Consider the following 22754-nt stretch of genomic DNA (forward strand, 5'->3'; position numbering starts at 1 on the left):
GGTGGTGGAGGTGCCCGGGGAGAGGGGAAGGGAGAGATATATAGAGGGAAGAGGCTGGCCGGTGGGGAAAGGTGACAGCGATCGGGAGAGTGACGGTGAGAGAGAGAAAAGGCGAAGAGGGTGACAGTAAACGGGTAAGAGGAGTGAGAGAGACTGAGAGTGAGTGGGAGAGTGGACGGTGAGAGAGAAATATCTGCATTAGAGAGATAACATTAGGCCAGTTGTGAGAGGGGAGGCTGATCAATCATCTAGAGTTGCAGAGGGACGGGACCGGACAGAAATAAGTTGGACAGGGGAGGTGCACACATTCTGTTTCACGCATTCGACAGGTGAAACCTCAAACGGTTGAGTAGGACAGGCTGGTAAATCAATTGGTCCTTATTTGACACACTATCATTTAAGAAATGGGACAAGAACAGGAATAGGTCAGGGAATTGATCAAATTGTGGGTTTTAATCTAATGATACGGTTAGAAGTAATGTAGAAGAATGGTTTATTGAAAAGTGAGGAGTTAGACTTGTATGTAGTGGTGAGGAGTTAGGAAAATATGTAGCAGATTTAATACATTAAAGAAAAACAACGAGAGAGAAAATAAACTAGCACTAGATCACTTTGAAGAATTAAATTATTCAAAGATTTCGAAGGGCATGGTAATTGTTTGGCAAGGTTTTAAGAAATCAGCCAAGCTTATCAGAAAATGTTAACATTATAATAAAAGAAGTCGGCCCAAAAGGAGAAGCTGCACATGGAAACTGAAAAATAATTGTTGGTTGATCATTACCATACAGTAAATTGAACAGTTGTAGGAATGGTCTATAAGGAAATAGAGAATGGAAGCTAAAGTGCCCCATCATTCGACAATTATGGACTGGGATTTGGAAGCGGTAAAGGCATTCATTCTGTTCAAGAATATCATGGAACTTTGATGCAGGAAGAAGACAAAGTTTAAAATTGGTTGAATTCTAGTGAAATTCCAATTTCAAAAAATGGTGAGTAATGTGGAAGGGATATTGAATTAGTAAATTGTATTTATGTATAGTCTTTTCCTTGACTGGATAGCACACAATCAAAAGCATTTCACTGTACTTCAATGCATATGACAATAATAAACTAAACTAAAGAATATGTATTTGGGGTATGTAATTCAACTGTTGGTTTAATTGGTATTCTAACAGCAACAGCTGAGGTGTTTTAGTGAAATATTTGGGAGTTCACTTTTTGAGCTTGAGTGTTGTGGCTTTGTAAAACAGGAGAATGACACATTGCATTTCTGTAGCACTTAACAAGTAAAACCTCCCAAGATACTACACGGTAAAATTATCAAACAAAATTTGACATAGCTCGAAAGGAGACATTAGGACAGAACTAGAAACGAGGAATTGCAGTTGCTGGTTTATTAAAAAAAAAAGACACAAAGTGTTTGGAGTAACTTGGAAGGTCAGGCAGCATTTCTGGGGAACATTGATAGGTGACATTTTGGGTCCGGACCCTTCTTCAGTCTCTCACTTTGAGACATTGGGTCAGGTCAGTAACAGTTGGGTAAATTAAAAATCTGCCACTAAATATTCAGAGTTTTAACTATTTCTCTCTCTGCAGATGCTGTCTAATCTGTTAAGAATTTTCAACACTTTTTTTTACTTCAGATTTCTAGCATACATAATTTTGCTTTACAAACTTGGGAAAAGTTGTAGGTTTAGAGGACAGTGAGTGATGACACATTTATCTCCTCCCGCCTAGATTACTGCAACTCTCTTTACACTGGCATCAGCCAATCTTCCCTGTCCCGCCTGCAACTGGTCCAAAACGCCACAGCGAGACTCCTGATGGGCACCCGAAAAAGGGACCACATCACCCCGATCCTGGCCTCCCCACTGACTCCCTGTGCGGTTCCGTATACATTTCAAGACCCTCCTCTATGTTTACAAAGCCCTCAATGGGCTTGCCCCCCCCTACATTAAAAGTCTTCTTACCCACCACTCCACCTCCAGGTCCCTCAGATCGGCCGACTTGGGGCTGCTGAATATCCCGCAGTCTAGGCATAATCTTAGGGACGACCGCACCTTTGCGGTTGCAGCTCCTAGACTGTGGAACAGCATCCCCCTTCCCATCAGAACTGCCCCCTCCATCGACTCCTTTAAGTCAAGACTAAAAACTTATCTATACTGCCAAGTCTTTCCTGACGTCCACTGAGCAAGGGCTATATGTATGTAGTTTGTTTGTTTATACTATTCTTATAACAAATGTAAAGCACTTTGGCCAACGAGAGTTGTTTTTTAAATGTGCTATATAAATAAATGTGACTTGAAATGTGACATGAGGCAGATAGGTTTAATTTGGTCTTGGTGGCTGAAGTCATGGCGTTCATGAAGTTCATAGAGAAATTAAAATTATCGTGTTCGTGCTTTGAGAATGGAAAGAAACCACATGACTTTGAGAACTGACAAATTTGCAGCAATATAGCAATATTCTATCCATTTCCCCAAATTTGTTATTTTTTTCCATAGAGACGAAGTCTTGCACCAAGTCAGCTTGCAAAGCGAAAGCCAGGAGATTCATCTGACGAAGAGGATGTGGTAATGTAATCCAATTCAAAATTGAAATTACTGATCTATTAATGACTTTTGTTTGTACTTGTATGTATGTTGAATCTATATTCTTTGGATGTCTTTGTAAGAGATTTTATTTTACTTGATTGTTGCTGCACCTCAAGTCAAAAACACTGTGATTTAACAGTTCAATGTGAGTTTTATAATTCATCAGGTTAATTCAAAAGGTTAATCGCAGCAAATGTAAAAATATAACTATCAGTCTTTCAACATCAATGAAATGGCTTGCCAATTGAAATTATCAGTTTTCAAATGAACCAAATTCATGGCCAAATTCTTCAGTTAACTCAACTTCGGAAGGAAGATCTGGCCTGCCTAGACTATGTCGTGTCATTGTCTGTACTAAAGATGCAATATAATGGATTCTACATTTAATAACTTCCTGTATATTAACAGAACTGACCATAGGCCAATGATGGACACAAAAAGCTGGAGTAACTCAGCGAGACAGGCTGAGAGAAGGAATGGGTGACATTTCGGGTCGAGACCCTTCATCAGACTGGTTAGGGATAAGGGAAACGAGAGATATAGACGGTGATGTGGAGAGATAAAGAACAATGATTGAAAGATATGTAAAAAAAGTGACGATGATAAAGGAAACAGGCCATTGCTAGCTGTTTGTAGGGTGAAAATGAGAAGCTAGTACGACTTGGGTTGGGGACGGATACAGAGAGAGGGAATGCCGGGGCTACTTGAAGTGAGTAAAATCAATATTCATACCACTGGGCTGTAAGCTGCCCAAGCGAAATATGAGATGATGTTCCTCCAATTTGTATTTAGCCTCACTCTGACAATGGAGGAGACCTTGGACAGAAATGTCTGTGTAGGAATGGGAAGGAGCCAATGCCTTTTTCTCATCTTCAAATTTATTTTGTTTTTAGGAATATCATAGATAAAAACCTGAGAATGAATGTCTAGCGTTTTTAGAATTACTTCCTGAGCTTTCAAAATAATCTTAAACATTGAAATGTATATAATAAATTAAGGGGTATAAGATTAAATACAATAGATCATACAGAGTTAAGATGTGAACTAAAATTCTTGTCACATTTTGCCATCTGATATTTGGGTGACTGTGAACTGAAATTCATTTAATATTAATTCGGTAAATGTTGTGCTGTTGCCTTCTATAATCTCTTATAGCTTACTTATAGGAGTGGCTGGGAATTGATTTTGGAGATGGGAAGACACTAAATTAAAGAATCTGCATAAAATCTAAGAATAAGTTAACATTCAAAAAAATAGAATTTACTTTTTTTACAGAAGCCAAAGAGACGAAAGCTTGGATCTGAGCGCAATAATACTGAAAGTTTTATTTCTCCATTCCGGAAACCACTAGCACAGCTAACCAATAGGCCGGTCTGCCTTGACAGCAATCAGCATGTGAGTAACCGATCTTTTAAAAATAATTGAGCATGTGGAAAGGACTTGGGAGCTCTGTGTCCTGTAATTTCAGTGAGTAGAACAAAACGTGATTGAATTCTGTATTAAAATTGTAGGTGGCATGAACCCATTCATTTGAAAGGAATCACCAAGTTTGATTGAAAATAATAACTACATGTGCAATTTTTATTCTACTTTACTCTCATTTTCTTTATTAGATTTCTGGTACTTAAATTAAAAGCAAATTATTTACACAATTATAATTTAAATATAACCATTATTTAAATCATATGAACAGTTCAAAACCCAATGATAGCAGCAAGGCTTTCAAAGTGGTGTGGGGTGGGTACTAGGGGTTCACCACCTGACATCTGATGCCCACTTAATGATTTGCATTTGGATTGTTTGTCTCGGGGATACTCCTTTAGAGCTTAATATGCAATTCATTATTTACATGCACACTCGGAAGGGGTGGGTGACGTTTCGGGTGGAGACCCTCCTCCCCAGAGATGCTGCCTGTCCCGCTGAGTTACTCCAGCATTTTGTGCCTACCTTCGATTTAAACCAGCATCTACAGTTCTTTCCTAGACATTTCTCAATGTTCTTTAAGCACAGCTCTGTCAAGCTATTAAGTTGCCACGTGCAATTTAACATCTCATTAGATGATGACCTTATCCCTTGGTACTGCAGTAAAATGTTAGCTTCAATTATGTGCTCAAATGCTGGGATGAGCGCACAAAATAATAATTTCAGTAAGAGAATGACCTTTTGATTTTTTTTAAATCTTATTAAGCTGAGTACTGAATGTATTACTTGCAGCATCACATTGTTAGTCAAGAAGACCTAATGCCAAAATAGTATTGCCTTAACTATGTTGAAAGATGGTTAACTTGCAATCTCCTCATCAGCCCTACTTGGAAATGTGATGCGGCCTAATGCCCCTGTCCCTCTTGGGAAACCTGAACCGAAACCTCTGGAGACTTTGCGCCCCACCCAAGGTTTCCGTGCGGTTCCCGGAGGTTGCAGGAGGTTGCAGGTAGTGGAAGCAGGTAGGGAGACTGACAAAAACCTCTGGGAACCTCCGGGAACCGCACGGGAACCTTAGGTGGGGCACAAAGTCTCCAGAGGTTTCCGTTCAGGTTTCCTAAGTGGGACAGGGGCATTAAGCTATTTATTGTAAAACTCGTGTATCATTAGGTTCTTGTGATTTATTTGTATGTTAAATGTTGATTTGAAGTTAGACAATATCTCCAATCAATTTGTTTTCAAGTTTTGTATTTGTATTCTAATGGGAAAACCTCAAAATCTATGTCAGACCATATGTCTTAATTTCAGAACTTGCCAACGAACATAATTTTTTTGGTTACTATGGGGGGTACATCTCAAAAATCAGCCTTCATTTCAACATGATTCCACCTTAATTTATCTACCTTCATTTCAAGTGTTCATCATCATGTGTCTACCTTCATTTCAACATGATTCATTTGAATGGTAGGAAATGCACTGAAGAAGGGTTCCGACACGAAACGTTACCTATTCCTTTTCTCCCGAGATGCTGCCTGATCCGCTGAGTTACTCCAGATTTTTGTGCCTATCTTCGGTATAAACGAGCATCTGCAGTTCTTTCCTGCACAGTAGAAATGTATGGAACTGTAATGGGCGACTATCCATTTCACTCTTCTCAGTTACTGTGAGAAACTAGTTTCAGAATAAGTAGAAACAAGGAACTACTGTGAGAAACTAGTTTCAGAATAAGTAGAAACAAGGAACTACATAGGCTGGTTTAACAAAGAAAGACACAACATGCTGGAGTAACTAAGTGAGTCAGGCAGCATCCCTGAAGAACATGGATAGGTGACGTTTCTGGTCAGGACCCTTCTTCAGCCCAACCCAAAACGTTACCTATCCATGTTCTCCAGGATGCTGCCTGACCCGCTGAGTTACTTCAACATTTTGTGTGTCTCAAAATAATTGGTTTTGATTGTTTTAGTAAGATCAATGCGTTGCATAATAACTTTTTTCCTGTCCCCCACAGGAGGCTTTCATTAAAAGTATCCTGGCCAAACCTTTCCGAGTGCCTATTCCAAACTACACGGGTGTGTACCAGTTTGTCTGCCAAATACTGCTCTTTAGAATATTATTAATAACTTCTGGTAGAATAGCTATATGATAGTGCGATTAACTTAAAACTGAAATATAGCAACTGCTTTGATAGTTAGAACGTTTAGTTTATCTGGCTTTGAATACCTTAACTGAATTGTTTATAATAATAATAATTGAATTTTGTGGAATTAGCATGTAGCTTTGATAATTATTGCAGTAATTCAAGTCAACAAAATTTAAAGAAAAGGCAAGATTATCCAATTCTCTCAACTTTTAATAAATTATAATTTTGCAATAATTGTCTTGTCTAATATTGTTTACAATATTATAGTTATAGAGTCATATAGCATAGAAACAGGCGCAACAGCCCAACTTGCCCATGCCGAGGAAGATGCCCCACCTACACGAGTCCCACTTGCCTGTGTTGGCCCATATTCCTCTAAACTATTCCTATCCACGAATCTGTCCAAATGTATTTTAAATGTTGTTATGGTACCTGCCTTGGCTATCTCTTCTGGCAGCTCATTTCATATACCCACCACCCTCTGTATGAGTTTTCTTTTACTCAATACCCTGACAGATGAAGGCCAACATCCCAAAAGTCTTCTTGACCACCCTATCTACCTGTGACACCACTTTCAAAGAGCAATTGACATGTAACATTATTTATATATAAATAATTGAATAATATTAAAATATAAAAGGGAGCAATTAATCCTCTCCACACTTTGCTCTCCATTTCAATGTGTACAGTGACTTTTCATTTGGTTTTGGCTTTATAATTAATTTTATTATTTTAAGCAGAATAATACTTTTTGGCCTTAACTAACAGTGTGATTTACATATTCTTAAACTGTGTTAATTGTGATTAAGTTTTAGAGTTTTATAAACACCCTTGTATGGTCGCGGATAAGTATGAGAGAAAGAAGTGTGAGCATTGAAGTTCACATGGATGCATGTAACTAAGTGAAAGAAGGGCGAGGAGCTCACGATGTGAAATTGTACCAAATTATGGCATTAGCAGGAGTTGGGAATTGAAGATGTGAGTGTGTTTGCCCAATGGTTTCTGGAAAGTTTTTGTAGTCAGTGGAAGACTGACTTTTTGAGTTGGGGATTTGAACTGAATCTGAATTGGGAACATAAGGCAGCTAAGATGAGGGTCAGAAGGAAATGGTGTTACTGTGGCTTGAACTCTTGCAGGTTTGATGGGAACCAAAAATTTGAATTTGGGCATTAGCTCTGGAAAATGGTGTAGTTTGTTCACACACACTCGCAATGGATTTGTTGTTTCTCTTGGGCTATATTGTGATGGAAGTTGAGCCTTTCACGCTTGGGAAAGATTCAGAGGGATATGCGCCAAACATGTTAAATGGGTCTAGTTTAAATGGGGCATCTTGGTCAGAATGGACGGGGTGAAGGTTCTGTGTCCTTGCAGTATGACTATACCTGGAAACTTGGACCTGAGTTGTACAATATACTGGATACTGGAGTCTATCAATATGTTGAAATTACAAAAAGATGAGAAGAAACATAAAACCTGTAAATGTCTGAAAGGGAAGCCAATCACAATCGCACTAACCGATTTTTTTGAAGAAACACTACAAATGTTATGTAAATAAGACGTGTTTGATAAACATTTGGCAAGGAAACATGACTATGTTGAAATAATCAATAGATCTGATGTTCTATGTTGATCAGCTTTTGTTTATAATGTATTTCAATGATTTGGACGTTGATTGCAACATATTCTGGGTAATACTCAATCGAGTAAAATACTATGGGATCGAGGGAGAAGCGAGCTGAAGCCCTGTTCAAAGATTTTGCAAGGAGACTATTTATTACCCATTCCAACCGCGATGGATAGCCTGTGTATGACTTAATTGCAGCCTTTCTGGTGAATTGATTCCAACAATGCTGTTGAGTATGGAATTCCTGGGTTTATCAAGATTTAGCAAGAATTAAGGAATGGAGGAGCATGCAGTTGATAATGTTTCATTTTGTTTGCTATTGGTTTCCTGTTGGTAAAGATTGCATATTTTTCAGATGCTATCAGAGTAGCTTGGGCAAGTAACTGCAATACTTTGATATGTAGTAGGCATTGTGCAAATTAATGTTTCACAAATTAAATAATGCAGATACTCAAACAAATGCATGGAATACTTAGTAGGTTAGGCAGAGCCAGTGGAAAGAGAAATAGTTCAGTCAACCAACTTACTAGAATTTGATGCGTGATCTCTTAATATGAACATTTACGCAGGTGGTGTTTTGTATTAAGTCTATTCTTAAGAAGCAGATGTCAGGATATTTCTATTAATCCCTGCACTTCACTACCTTCAGAATAGTTCACACTTGAAACTTGATCCAAGATTAATGTTCTGTTGTGTCCAATTAACGCCGCAGTCCTCTTTATCACACTGGAAGGTGAATCTGCTCTGGGTACCATTTGTCATTGTCAGGGGATAAAAGAGCAAAATCCTGGATGTTCTGTTTGTCAGCAATGATATGTGAACTCTATAAATAACTAACACTTGAACACATTTAAGGGCCTCTTGGATTAAAGTCACTGGGGATTAAACGTGCAGGTGCCAGAAGATCACTTCATGATCCATATGAAGAAGGTGCTTTGGTTCTCTTTGAACCTCCATCTCTTAGTGCACATGACCAACTAAAGGCTGATAAGTGAGTAAAAATATCAACTTTAAGGCATCACTTTTATTTTGCATTTAAATGCTTGCACCAAATTATATGAAGGAAACAAGGAACATAAAATGCTAATATTTTGTTAGATAGGTTTTTAAGTAGATTATACGTATTTATTCAAAATATCTGAACTCTGTTTACTGTCAGTTAATTTGTGAGTTTAGCAATTAAAACATTAGATTGGGGCACATATACAATGAGAAGATTGTTGGTTAATAAAGGCATTGTTTTGGCAATTCAGCACAATAGGATTCCATCAATTGTCTGATTTAAAAAATATGACATTGATTTTTTAAATGAGAATATGAAAAGAGGAATTTAAATAAAGGAAGGCAAAACATGATCAGATAACAGGCAAAGCATATCAATAGCGATTCATGCATTGAACATATTTATGATATTGGGCAGGCGTTAAGGTTGCCTTGGAGACTTTTGGAAAATATAAACATCAATAAGCAGGTCATTGGGAAAAATATTAAGAATAATCCCAAAAAAACAAAATCAGTAATGAGATGATGTTGGGATAAATTTGTAATAAATCCAGGGAGTAAACAGCATTTTCACGCTAAGGCATAATTTGTATTCTTCTGATTTTCAACGTTTGTTTTTCTTTAGAGATAAACTTCCAGTACATGTAGTGGTGGATCCTATCTTGACTTCTGTTCTAAGACCACATCAAAGAGAGGTGGGTTTATTTTTGTGGCTGAGAAAATTATGACAGTTCACTGTGACACCCAGTATAATGGTTGCATTGCCTAAAGAAATATGGATAAATTCTCAAATCAGGCAAACCCAACCGAATTGTAAGGTTGAACTGACCTGCGGCTCCTCCTGCTTTTCACCTCCTTCCCAATCTCTGATATTTTTGTGCAATGGTGGTGATGGGTATGGGAGATAAAAGGTAAATGTTCTTATTTTGAATTGGCAACTGGCTTAAATCTGGTGTAATGTGTAGCTTCTTCAAATTGAGTCCTTTATCCTAGATGCGCCACGATAGGCAGATGTAGAATGGTACTTGCTTCAGTGTGGAGAGAATAATAATTTAAGGACCTGGTGAAGGATAATCTTGGTTGTCTTAGAATCTGGTTATAAAATAAAGAACAGTACAGCACAGAAAAGGTCCCTTCAGATGAATATATCTGTGCTGGTCATGATGCTAAATTAAAATAATAGCTTTTAATTACATGCAATCCATTCCCTGCATATCTACATATCTAAAAGTCGCTTTAACACCACTATCATATCTACTTCCTCCACCACCCCAGGCATCGCATTACAGGCACCAACCACTCTGTGTTTATTTTTTTTTTTTTAAAACACAAAAAATTTGAACATCGCCTTTAAAATTTGCCCTCCAGCATTTGACAATTTCACCTTGGGGAATAAGTTTGACTGTCTACCCTGTCTATGTGCCTCAAATCATTATGTAACATGGTACAAAAAACTAGTACATGTGCCAAATCTTTCCACTTTAGATTTAGGTTTATTATTGTCACATGTACTGAGGCACAGTGAAAAGCTTTTGTTTGTATGCTATTCAATCAAAACAGATAATACGATGTCGGAGCAGAATTGGTCCATCGAGCCTACTCTGCCATTTAATCATGGCTAAACTATCTTATCGTCCCAGCTCAATTCTCTTGTCTGTCCCCGTAACCTTTGACCCCCCCCATACTAATCAAGAACCTATCAATCGCCACTTTAAAATTAGCCAAGGACTTGGCCTCTACAGCCATCTGTGGTAATGAATTCTACTGATTCACCATCCTCTGGAAATAGAAACCTTTCCTCATCTCCTTTCTAAAGGTACATATTTTTATTCAGGTCCTAGATCCTCGGGTCCAATCCTCCCTCATTAGTGAAAACATACTGTCCACGTTCATTTAATGCAGGCCTTTCATTATTTGTGTATCATAATACCATTCTTGAATGCAGTCAAGCCAAACACATGGGGCAAAAGGTAGAGCGAAGAGAAAAATACCAGAGTGCGTAAGTTTCTCAGCAATGTGCATAACAGTTCCAGAAGCAAAGTCCAATTTCTGCAAAGAGGTAGGTTGGAAAATTGGGTCAGTACCCAAGCTAATGGATGGACTATTCAGAAGACTAATAACAGAAGGAAAAAAAATGTTTCTGAGTCTGGTGGTATGCACGATCAAGCTTCTGTATTTTCTGCCCGACGAGAGGGGAGAGAGAAGGAATGATTGAGATGGGATAGGTTCTCGATTATGTTAGCTACTTTCCTGAAGTGTGGATGGCTTCAGAAGATTGGTGAGACAACAACTGGCAAAAAGTTAAAGGGAACGTACCCAGTAAAAAAAACCTCAACCATTTAAATCTGCATTCTCTTCTCTTACTTCATAATGTAAAACACACGCTGGGGTAAGCTTCTCCTAAATTCATGTCAATATAATTTGTGACCTATATAACCATATAACAATTACAGCGCGGAAACAGGCCATCTTGGCCCTACACGTCCGTGCCGAACACTTGTTTTCCCCTAGTCCCATCTACCTGCACTCAGACCATAACCCTCCATTCCTTTCCCATCCATATACCTATCCAATTTATTTTTAAATGATAAAATTGAACCTGCCTCCACCACTTCCATTGGAAGCTCATTCCACACAGCTACCACTCTCTGAGTAAAGAAGTTCCTCCTCATGTTACCCCTAAACTTCTGTCCCTTAATTCCCTTAGACCTGGTATCATTTGGGTCCAGAAAGTATACTGGGAAAAATGCCATATATTTTCACTCCATATGGTGGAAGGACATTGCATCTATTAGTAGACACAAAAAGCTGGAGTAACTCAGCGGGACAGTTAGCATATCTGGAGCTTTGGTTCGCGACCCTTCTTCTGACCGAAAAAGGGTCTCGACCCGTAACGTCACCCATTCCTTCTCTCCAGAGATGCTACCTGTCCCGCTGAGTTACTCTAGCTTTTTATGTCTATCTTTGGTTTAAACCAGCATCTGCAGTTCCTTCCTACACATGGCTTCTATAAGTGTTTCTAATTAAACAATTAAGCTATATTTAAAATCATGAATAAATTATTGTGCCTTTCCATTTGATCTGCATACTTTTTGTCTACAGTAATCTGGAGGATAACTTTTATTTGTCTTTCAGGGTGTGAAGTTTATGTGGGACTGTGTAACAGGCCGGTGTATCACTGAAGGCTATGGCTGTATAATGGCAGATGAGATGGGATTGGGCAAGACTTTGCAGTGTATTTCCTTAGTATGGACCCTCTTGCGACAAAGCCCAGAAGCTAAACCAGAGATTGAGAAAGTGATTGTTGTGACTCCGTCCAGTTTGGTGAAAAACTGGTATAACGAGGTGGAAAAGTGGCTGGCAGGAAGGGTACAATCGCTGGCCATTGATGGAGGAACCAAGGCAGAGATTGACAAGAAACTGGGTAGGTAAATTAAAATTGGTTTGTAAGATTTTCTTTCATTTGCATGGCTTGGGGCATGCTCATCTGTGAGTCAGAATGCTGATTATTTTAAACACTTTCACATTGTTCAAACAGATAATCAGAGTTGACATTCATTCGGTACCGAGAGTTTGCTCTCTTAGATATGAAATATGATGTTTCTGCCAAAATGTTGATGTGTGTATTTTTGCAATGGGGGAATAGTTTTGAAAATTGAGGTCAAAATGGCTATAATTGAAAATGTTATCTTAAATATCAACTTAATTGCAGGCTTGGCATGATTTCAAGATAAAAATAACAGAACTAAATGTGAAGTTCGTCATTGAATTCACTCCTTTATTACAAGTGTCAATATGTTCAGTTTGTTTACAGACAGAGCTTGGGCACTTAAAAAAAAAAATATAGATATCAATTTACACTTGGAGAAGTAGGCAAATAATCTAAGACATGCTTCAGTGCTGGTCGGCAGCAACTGAGAAAGGAATGCTATTGGTCTGGCCGTTTTTCCCATTAAATGTGATATTGGGCCCCCAATCTGTATTCTTGCGTGGAAGTTAATGATCCAATGAATCTTTCTGAAGAGAGCAGGAGAATCTTCCAAATTGTCCGACTGTTATATAATGGTCAAAGGAAAAGAGTGCTCAGAACGACAGTTACCAACCGGAGAACCTGCAGGGATGGTAAGGAGAGAAGCCACTGAGTTAACCAGTGCAAATGTTCAATTTGTGGTGCATGGAGAATCGAGAGCGAGCTGCAGGTATTCAGACCTGACAGGGGTTGGAATGCAGATATGTACCTACTGAAGTTTATGACTGACAACAATGATCAAATATTTGAAGGACATAATATGTTGAAGACAATTTAGTAATAAATCACTTTTGATAATACAAATGAGTTCACAACCTTCTGTTGTAAATTGTTGCTTTAAATAGAAACATCTGATACTGAGATTTGTTTCATTTTTTCTCATTGTCCTCCACAGCCACATTTATGAGCCAACGTGGGTTACGGATTCCAACTCCAATCCTAATAATTTCTTATGAGACGTTTCGATTACATGCTGAGGTGCTTTGCAGAGGTCCAGTTGGTTTAGTCATCTGTGATGAGGTAGACAGCCTTGTATCTTGTTGTAATGTTCATGCACTTGAACCACATTGCTATTCTGTGTGACCAGCTTGCACCTGCTTCATACTTTGCTTTAATTAACTCTCGGCACATTAGCCAGACATAAAAAAAAAGCTTTTTTTTTCACGAGCAGTAGCTCTACTCAACAACCAAAAGTCTGCAGCCTCTTTTTACTCTGGTACTTTATTTTCACATGTTTAAATTATAATGTTTTATTTTGAATTGACTGCTGTATATTGTGTTTTGCGAGCAAAGCACCAAGGCAAATTCCTTGTATGTATACATACTTGGCCAATAACATTTTTATTAATTCATTCATTCAAATCTCCTCTTGAAACAAGATGACAAGATAATTAATGAGTGGGGCTATTTATTTCTTTAAAATTAATCCATCTACAAAGCAGTTTGTTAACATCTCTTCTCCCTCCCTTAGCATTGTTTCATGAATGTTATAATCTACATTGTTATAATCTACATTGCTTGATCCAAATATAATTCCACATATTCTGGCCACTGACAGTTATACATGGCATATGCTATTTTACATTGTGTGTAGCTAAAACTAATGTTCCAATTGGATCTTATATATGTGGATCTCTTGTACTACTGGTTGTGAATAATGTTTTGAATGAAAGATGTGTAGAATGTGTACTTAACATACCAGGAGGGCAGGTGTTTAAAGGAAAAAAAAAACCTAATGGTATTAAAGGTCTTCTAGGGATATGATATAATTAAAAATTAACTAATGTACAGATTATCTGGGTACTTTGCAAAATTAATTTAGCAGCTTCTTTGCTGCAAAGTGTACTGTATCGGTTCGAAATAAATATTTCACCTTTAATCTGAATTAAATTATAATTGGATGTCTTGCATTTTGAAGTGAAAGCTTTCATAAGGTACTCTGCCGCTCTTCTTTTATATCATAGGGTCATAGGCTAAAGAATTCAGACAATCAGACATATCAGGCACTGAACAAACTGAATGCCAAGCGTCGCATATTGATCTCTGGGACTCCAATCCAAAATGACCTACTTGAATATTTCAGCCTTGTTCATTTTGTTAATGCTGGAATACTTGGTACGTTTTTTTAATATTTGTCTTTCGATTTTCACTGGCCTCTCTGCTTAAATTTCAACCCTTGCAGGCATTCAGCAAATCTGCCGACTTCTTCCTATAACTAGTAGTTGGGAATGCATGATTGTTCTCTTTGTAATATTAATTTCCTTATCGTTAACATGGTTAGAGTTAAAAGTTGCAAAGACAATCTAGTATTAAATACTCAGCATTTCCCAGCTTGCACAAAGGTTAATAATTGTTCAATCTTCACCAGGGACTGTACAAGAATTTAAAAAGAGGTTTGAGTTACCCATCTTGAAGGGCCGTGATGCAGATGCAAATGAAAATGAAAGACTGCGTGGAGAGGAGAAACTGAAAGAATTGATCAGCGTTGTGAATAGGTAAAGCAACATTGATCCCTTGGCAAGGGGGTTCATGCTGGAAGATCACCTGCATCTTTTTTGCATTAGGCCTTAGAGTGCAAGGCATGGGCAAATTCCATTTTTTATCCATTCTACCACTTTCAGCGAAGGTGATGGGCAGCACTCGTGATGAAAACGAATTCCAAATGTTTGTCTAATGGTGACGAGGTGACTGAATGTATCCAGATTTGAATTTTGTGTGTTTGAATGTTGTGAGGTCTTTGACATTTTGCCTGCCATAATAACACTCTTTGATATATGGTGCAGAGTATTGCAGCAGTTAGTCCTGCTGTTCCAGCGACCCGGGTTTGAACCTAACGTTGGTCACGGTCTGTGTTGAGTGACACCTTAGGTTTCCTCTGTTTCAGTTTTCTCTCATATGCCCAAAGCATGCTGGTTTGCTATTGTAAATTATCCTTGTGTATGTAGAGTCATAGAGTGATACAGTGTGGAAACCGGCCCTTCGGCCCAACTTGCCCACACCGGCCAACATGTCCCAGCTACACTAGTCCCACCTGCCTACGTTTGGTCCATATTGCTCAAAACATGTCCTATCCATGCGTCTGTCTACCTGTTTCTTAAATATTGGGATAGTCCCAGCCTCAACCACCTCCTCTGGCAACTTGTTCAATACACCCATCACCCTTTGTGTGAAAATAATTCCCTTTAGATTCCTATTTAAATCTTTTCACCTTCACCTTGAACCTATGTTTTCTGGTCCTCGATTCCCCTACTCTGGGCAAGAGATTCTGTGCATCTACCCAATCAACATATGAGTGGAAGGTGGTAGGAGGTTGCAGGTCACCTCGACCTTGATTTTTTTTTTTGGGTGGCGGGCAAGGTCACCGGAGGTTGCTGTTTAGGTCTCCTAAGTGGGACAGGAGCTTAAGATCACCCATCCTCCTGCGATCCAACGAATAGAGACTCGGCCTACTCAACCTCCTGATAGCTCAGACCATCTAGTCCTGGCAACATCCTCGTAAAGCTTCTCTGAACCCTTTTAAGCTTGACGATATCTTTCCTACAACATGGTAATGGCAAGAACCAAAAAGGTGTTGATGGGTAGATACAACAGAAAATAAGTTGCACAGGTATAAGGAAATAAGAAGAGGGGAGGTGAGACCATTGGGATTGTTCCACGGAACTGGCTGACCCAGTGGCGAACTGTTTTACTCCTATATCATTAATGGGTTGCAGTTGAATTTCAATTTATGTATAAAATATATGCTGAACCAGAGAACATATGTACTTAATCTTGTTGTATTTACTTGTCATGGTAGAATCCTTTTTGTCGATTAAAAAGAATGGCTTATTGGCTGCTGTATGCATAACCTGCCCAGAGCTAGCAGAAATAAGATCTCAACGAAATGCTGATTTCGAGAATGGTATTTAATTTGATTTTATTAACTAAATCTTCATTGCAGGTGTTTGATTCGAAGAACATCAAATATCCTCTCGAAATACTTGCCAGTGAAGATTGAACAGATTGTCTGCTGCAGGTACTTTGTGTTTCAGTTTGTCTGACATAAATCTATTAATGGAATGGCTGCCAATGTATGCTGCGTAAGATTATCTCCTCGTTGATTCAGTAGGTCCTTAAATTATGGGAAATCAACCAGATAGCAAGTTAACAAATAGCATGTGGAGGGTAATATGCTTAAACTATAGGGATACAAATATAATAGATATTAAATCTCTGCCTTCAGTTCTTGCCGCTCGATCTCAGTAAAGATATGTTGGTTTTGAAATGATGCAATCATGGAATTGTGGAACGTTACAACAGGGAAGGAGGCCATTTGGCCCAATGTGTCAATTCTCTGGTCCCTCCGTCCCCCTTTGTTTAATCATTCTGTATTTCCTGATTATTCTGTATCTTCTCTCTTTCTATTTTTTTTCTTGTTTTTTCTCTTTATGTACAACTACTACGGACTGACGCAAAACTGCATTTCGTTGTACTGATACTTGTATTTGTGCGATGACATTAAAGTTGAATTGAATTGAATTGAACACTAGTAGGAAAAGTTATCTGATCTTCCATTGTGATCCAAAACCCAGTAAGGTCGACGCTAAATAAATGTCTCACTTTGATGATGGATTTCTGCATGCACCATTCACTTATGTTATTCAATCAAATAATATCAGACCTGTTTCTTTTATGCAGACTCACTCCCCTGCAGTTAGAGTTGTACAAACTGTTCTTAAAGCAAGCCAAACCAGTATTGGAAGTGGAGCAAGCTCACAATGGGAAGATGAGCTTTTCCTCCCTATCTTCCATCACCTCACTAAAAAAGCTTTGTAACCGTAAGTAATAAGATAATTGGAGTTGGAGTCAATACTTTTCTGTTATTACTATCTCACAAAATAGCAATGTTCATACTCTGGTGCTGTACTAATAGGCAAAGCCTCAGTATACTTTACATTGAAGAACAGCATAGGAAAAGTCTGCATTAAAAGTTGGTGGAATTCAATGAGAGGGATGATAAATATAATGTAAAATTGTACAGAAATCCAGATACAATTTGTTTTAAACAATTAATGATCTAAATCAAAAATAATTAGTTAATTGAGAAAGTCTACCATATCTTTTCTCCTTCTTTTCTTTTCTGTCTAGACCCAGCATTGATCTATGAGAAGTGTGTGGAAGGTGAAGGAGGATTTCGCGGAGCACTTGATCTTTTTCCACCACGATATAGTACAAAATCAGTGGAGCCTCAATTATCAGGTAAAGCTTTACATCCATAAGGTTTTACTTGAAAATTCCTTATTCAAAATTAGTTTTCTTACTTCTAATGGTTTCTATTGAGCTTGGTGTAAATTACACATGTTCAACTGGGCTCTACTGTCATTCACTTGTGAGTGGCTGTTTATCACTTATTGTCCAGAAATATCACCAGGTTCAGCTGCAAAACTACATTTGTAGAAGCTATCCATGTATTGTATATTTGGTGTTTACATTGGACAGCAGCATGCAAACCAATACTTACCAGTTGCATTTCACGTTATTTTAGCCCCCCCAAGTTATTGATATATTGTTTATTATTAATTCCACCAAGGTATATTTTGCTATACTATTCATATGAACAAATTTATTAAAAGTCCTTTAATTCCCTCAATTTAGTTTGCTCTAGTGTCTCAACTCAGACCCACTGTTATAAGATGGTCTGCTTAGAGCATATTTGTCAGGTTAAAACTGGATTGACTTTAGGAAGCATGGCTTCACTCATTAAAAGGTTTCAATCTTGGTGCACTGTTTTGAGTCGGATCTGTACTAAACTCCTATACTAAACTGGTTGCAATAATATGCAAACAATTCATTCTTATTACACACAGGTGGCCATTCGGCCCATTTCACCCAGGCTGCATTCAAGCAAAACTGTAAATTATTTAATGTTTGGCAAATTTTGCCAGTATATATTTGAATATCTGGTTTAAAGGGGCTGTCATAATTACTAGCATCATGTGCCTTTGAAGAAAATGTCCTCAACTGTCTTTAGCATGGACCTACATTGTGCATTACACCTTGTTTGTTCTTTGCACTCACCTTAGTCTACCACTAGCCACAAGGAAAGTTAGTTTAAACTTTTACCAGCAAGCATAAGGAATGATGATATCTTTGTATCCAAATGAGAGGTTGTAAAATAGGATTTAATTAAAAAAAAAAAATGATAATCCATCTCTATTTTACTCCAGGCAAAATGCTTATCCTTGACTATATCTTGGCTATGACTCGAAGTACCAGCTCTGATAAGGTGGTTTTAGTATCAAACTACACGCAAACTCTGGATTTATTTGAGAGGCTCTGCAGAGATAGGAGGTGAGTCAAGGCATTACAAGTAAACACGCAATGTTTGAAACAGCTACAGCAGCTAGATATTATGTAAAATATCTTCAATTACAGTTTTGTGACAATTCTACAAATTATTTTGGAAACAAGTAGAACTGTGGATTTGATTATCGGGTATCCTAAAATTGATTTGCAGCTGTAAACGACGATTCATTATTTATTGTGCAATCATGGCATTCATAAGGGGAATTTAAAAAGAGTTTGTGCTTGTTGTGTGATCTTCACTGTCAGTATCACTAATGCAGATTCTGTGCTCAACGTCTCATCTGAACAATGGTAATGCTGAAGAGTTGACCTAGACTGAAAATCTTGATTTGAGATAAATTCTCAGCTGGTCATTTGTGCATCCTCTCTGTGTAAAAACAACTTAATCTTGTTATGTCAACCAGTGGATTTCTGAATGCTAATGCAAATCTTTGTCTGTATCTCAATTCTCGGCAAGTACTAAGCACCTTCTAATGCTTGCTGACCAGTATTGACTCCTGGCTCATCAATGTCCAACTTTAAAAATGTCATCCTTGTTTTCAAAGCCAATTGTGTGCCTCTGTCACCATATGTCTTTAAACTCTCTCCAGTCCTACGTACCTGGTTCCTGAGTTGCTTGCAGCATTCACCCTTGTACTGGTGACCTCCACGTTGTGACCAAAGATCTTCTAGCAGAGCTATAGGATCTTTGGTTGTGACCATTAGGATAACAGATATTCACCCTTACAGAATTTGGAAATTGCGACCCAAAAAATTTGAAATATGGAATCAACTTTGCTGTCATTAAAGTTATGGGAAAAAACACAAATCACAAGTTACGAACGTCAGACGTCTGGACACGCCCACATAAGAATGTGCTCCCGTAGTTTATTATATTCAAAGGTCCAATGTGCATACACATAATTTCTGATGAACAGCAGAACTAGTTTCCTCTCTACTTTTGCTTTTATCAGTCCTATCAGTTATGTGCCTTTAACAGCATTCATTACAACATTGCAGAGATGTGATTACCATATTCAATGATTTATTTGTTTTCTGTAAAAACGCAGACCCTGTTCATTACTGGGGGGGATGCGTGCAAATACATTTTTTTTTTAAATCGATGTTATGGGATTTGCCCTGAAGCTGAACGAGTGACTGATAGCTGCTGAAGTTGCCAGCAATGTAAAAATACCATTTGAATAATTTGTTTTGAGGGTTGCAATAAGCATTGTACAAGTGGTGTGATGTAGAGAGAGCCCAAAGATGTATGGATAATGTGAATCAATGCATCCTTTACTTCTAAATCATTTGTTTTATTGCTGTATTTCTTGTGGGGTATCAAATGTTTGCTCATCCTTGAAAGGACAATATATTTTAACTTTGTTCCCATCTACCAGATACCTATATGTTAGACTGGATGGCACAATGACAGTAAAAAAGAGGGCCAAGATTGTGGAACGTTTCAATAATATATCAGTAAGTGACAAATTTATTGATATACATATGTAGTGATTAGAAATAAATTCTAGAGATATTTGAACTGAGAGTTATTTAGCTGTGGGTCTAACACATTTCACAAAACCAGAACATCTTAAGTCCTGCAGCATAACTCATGATAGGCTATAGTTACATATAATTTCCAGCTACCATTTGGAGGGTCCAGCATGAACCAAGAGATAAGAAGTGTTGTCACAAAAGCCCAACCTCTTAACATGCAGTCCAGATTGTCTGGGCCTTGGTTTGATTCATTGCTGGCTGTCTGGATTTCCTTTGGGTGTATTCTATTGGACCCGTAGCTGTGCACTGAAAAGGATCTTGTCTGGGGACTTGCCTCCTTCCAGTTGCCCCCTAAAACTGGCTGTGGTAATTCTCAGTCCAACTCAGTCACCCGCAACTAGAGAATATGGTGAAAGAGGGCCAGTCAGACCTGAACCTACCTGCTCAGACTTCTCATCCTGATTTCCCTCCCAATGTAATCCAAAATTCTATATGAGCTGAGCAGTAAGCACAATGAGCTCTTTGATAATTGCCCAAATGGTGTCTCATATTGCAATTAAAAAAAATCAGGAATTTGAAAGACAGACGAAGAGGAATTAGTGATTTGTGAGTGGAGGAGGTAGAAGTAAGATGGGGTAATTCTAATGGAGATAAATTTTAAATTGCATCATTATGATGATAAAGTTGCAGCATTTACCATTGGCCCTTTCAAAACTATTAGTACTTCATTATTGTATTTTAACACCAAGATTAAAGTGATTAATCAGATTTTTTTTTTAGTGTGATGAATTACAATTATTTTTAACTTCCTAACATTACCACAGGGTTTCCTCTTGATTCCTTTAATCTGTTTAAAATGGTGCAGATAAGAAATATTTAAAGGAATATGGGTCTAAAACATGTAGGTGGGGTCGATGGGCATCTTGTTCAGCATGGGCAAGTTGGGTCGAAGGGCGGGCTTGTTTCTATGCTGTATGACTTATTTTTTGTAAATATATATTTGTATATCCATCTCATCAGTCATCTCAGACACAATGGAAGTTAGACTACTCCATTTTCATAGTGTTTTCCTTGGTAATTGTTATAGTTCTTAATTAAATATAGCAATTTAAACTATACCAAACAATAAATAACGATCTAACAATGACTATGTTAAATTATATATTAGGCAATTAATTTTGTTTCATGTGGTTACATCTTTAATTTTGCTTATTTAAGTTTTTACCTGAACTTTTAATACACCCTGAACAGATTTGATCAGAGCAACTAACCCTAACCCTAGTGCAAGTACAGTAGAAGTCTTCAGACCCAGAAGGCAATTGTCTTCACTAATCCCACAAATAGGGTAATTGGCTGAAGCCCCGTGCTGTTGAGAAGGTCTTCCAGCCTGGACGGCCTTTCCATAAACTAGGGTACAGTCCTGATTCTCCAACCTACCTCATTGCGGACATTGGACTTATTTTCTGGAACCTGTACACTACAATGCTGAGAACTATATTCATTAGATTGCATCTTTCTCTTCATTCTACCTATTGTATTTGAGTTTGGCTTGATTGTATTCATGTGCAATATCTGATTTGATCGGATGCAATGCAAAATAATGCTTCTCACTGTACTTTGGTAGAGGTGGCAATAATAAACCTAACACAGCCTTAGTTTATTTTCTTGATTATTTTGGAAATCTCTTGATATTTATATAATTATAATTTTGTAAATCTTCAAGATGGAGTGGGGTTTTGCCTGGGTCTCATTATTTATTTATTTCCTCAGAATCCTGAATTTGTCTTCATGTTGAGCAGTAAAGCTGGCGGATGTGGCTTGAATTTAATTGGTGCAAACCGGTTGGTTATGTTTGATCCAGACTGGAATCCAGCTAATGATGAGCAGGCGATGGCTCGTATATGGCGAGATGGACAGAAGAAGACGTGCTACATTTACAGGCTTTTGTCGGTAAGGAGCTGATGATTTGTTATAGTTGTAGTTCTGATATTCTTAAAGTTTTAAATTGCTGTATCTAGATAATTAAGTTGTTAGATCAAATTGAAAACAGTAATCGGACCAAGTCTCAGCAAAGATCAGTTGAGGGAAGTCTGAACAGCTTATGATGTATTTGAATATAGTTCTGTATAATCTTTGTTGCTTTATAAATGACATTTCCAAGACCATGTGTGGCAGATGAGATTAGAATAATTTGACAGCATGATTAGTCATGGGCCAAAGGTATTATTCCAGTTCTATGGAACTGAAAAATCCCAATCCATGTAAACATAATCAGAAAACAATAAATGCCAAATCTGGAGCTGCAAAGACTTTATATACAAAACCATGGATTTTCAGGAGTAATTCAAAGGGTTTTTGTGAAATTATTATTGTTTGGCAATAGGAGCAAAGTGGGATATGAAACGTGTAGCCTATGTTTACATGCTCCGCCTATGAAAATGTCTTAATAATGAACAGTGTTGCATGTTACCATGTAGAATATCCTGGGGTTGCAGTGACATTTACCAAGGCTCAGTTCTCTCTCATTAGTATGCTGATCTCTTCAGGCTTCCATTCATCATTGGTCCCATGTTTGATGATTTAGATTGACTCATCTGAGTTTGAATCATTATATGTTCT

General features: G+C 37.9%; 1 protein-coding gene across 2 annotated transcripts in view; it reads left to right on the forward strand.

Annotated features, from left to right (window-relative positions):
* Positions 1–22754, forward strand: part of rad54l (RAD54 like) — a 24694-nt gene continuing 1940 nt past the window's right edge. The window contains exons 1-16 of one of the 2 annotated variants that reach the window (XM_055641545.1): positions 1–989; positions 2505–2573; positions 3870–3989; positions 6025–6085; positions 8636–8771; positions 9408–9477; positions 11918–12206; positions 13207–13331; positions 14276–14426; positions 14680–14806; positions 16252–16326; positions 16989–17128; positions 17439–17549; positions 18518–18641; positions 20036–20114; positions 21906–22085. In XM_055641545.1, the coding sequence (XP_055497520.1) occupies positions 987–989; positions 2505–2573; positions 3870–3989; positions 6025–6085; positions 8636–8771; positions 9408–9477; positions 11918–12206; positions 13207–13331; positions 14276–14426; positions 14680–14806; positions 16252–16326; positions 16989–17128; positions 17439–17549; positions 18518–18641; positions 20036–20114; positions 21906–22085 (1860 nt within the window). In that variant the 5' untranslated portion in view covers positions 1–986. Of the gene's footprint in view, positions 990–2504; positions 2579–3869; positions 3990–6024; positions 6086–8635; positions 8772–9407; positions 9478–11917; positions 12207–13206; positions 13332–14275; positions 14427–14679; positions 14807–16251; positions 16327–16988; positions 17129–17438; positions 17550–18517; positions 18642–20035; positions 20115–21905; positions 22086–22754 lie in introns of both variants that reach the window. The other variant, XM_055641546.1, reaches the window with a different exon arrangement.

This window comes from Leucoraja erinacea, chromosome 10, assembly GCF_028641065.1.
Source record: "Leucoraja erinacea ecotype New England chromosome 10, Leri_hhj_1, whole genome shotgun sequence".
NCBI lineage: Eukaryota > Metazoa > Chordata > Chondrichthyes > Rajiformes > Rajidae > Leucoraja > Leucoraja erinaceus.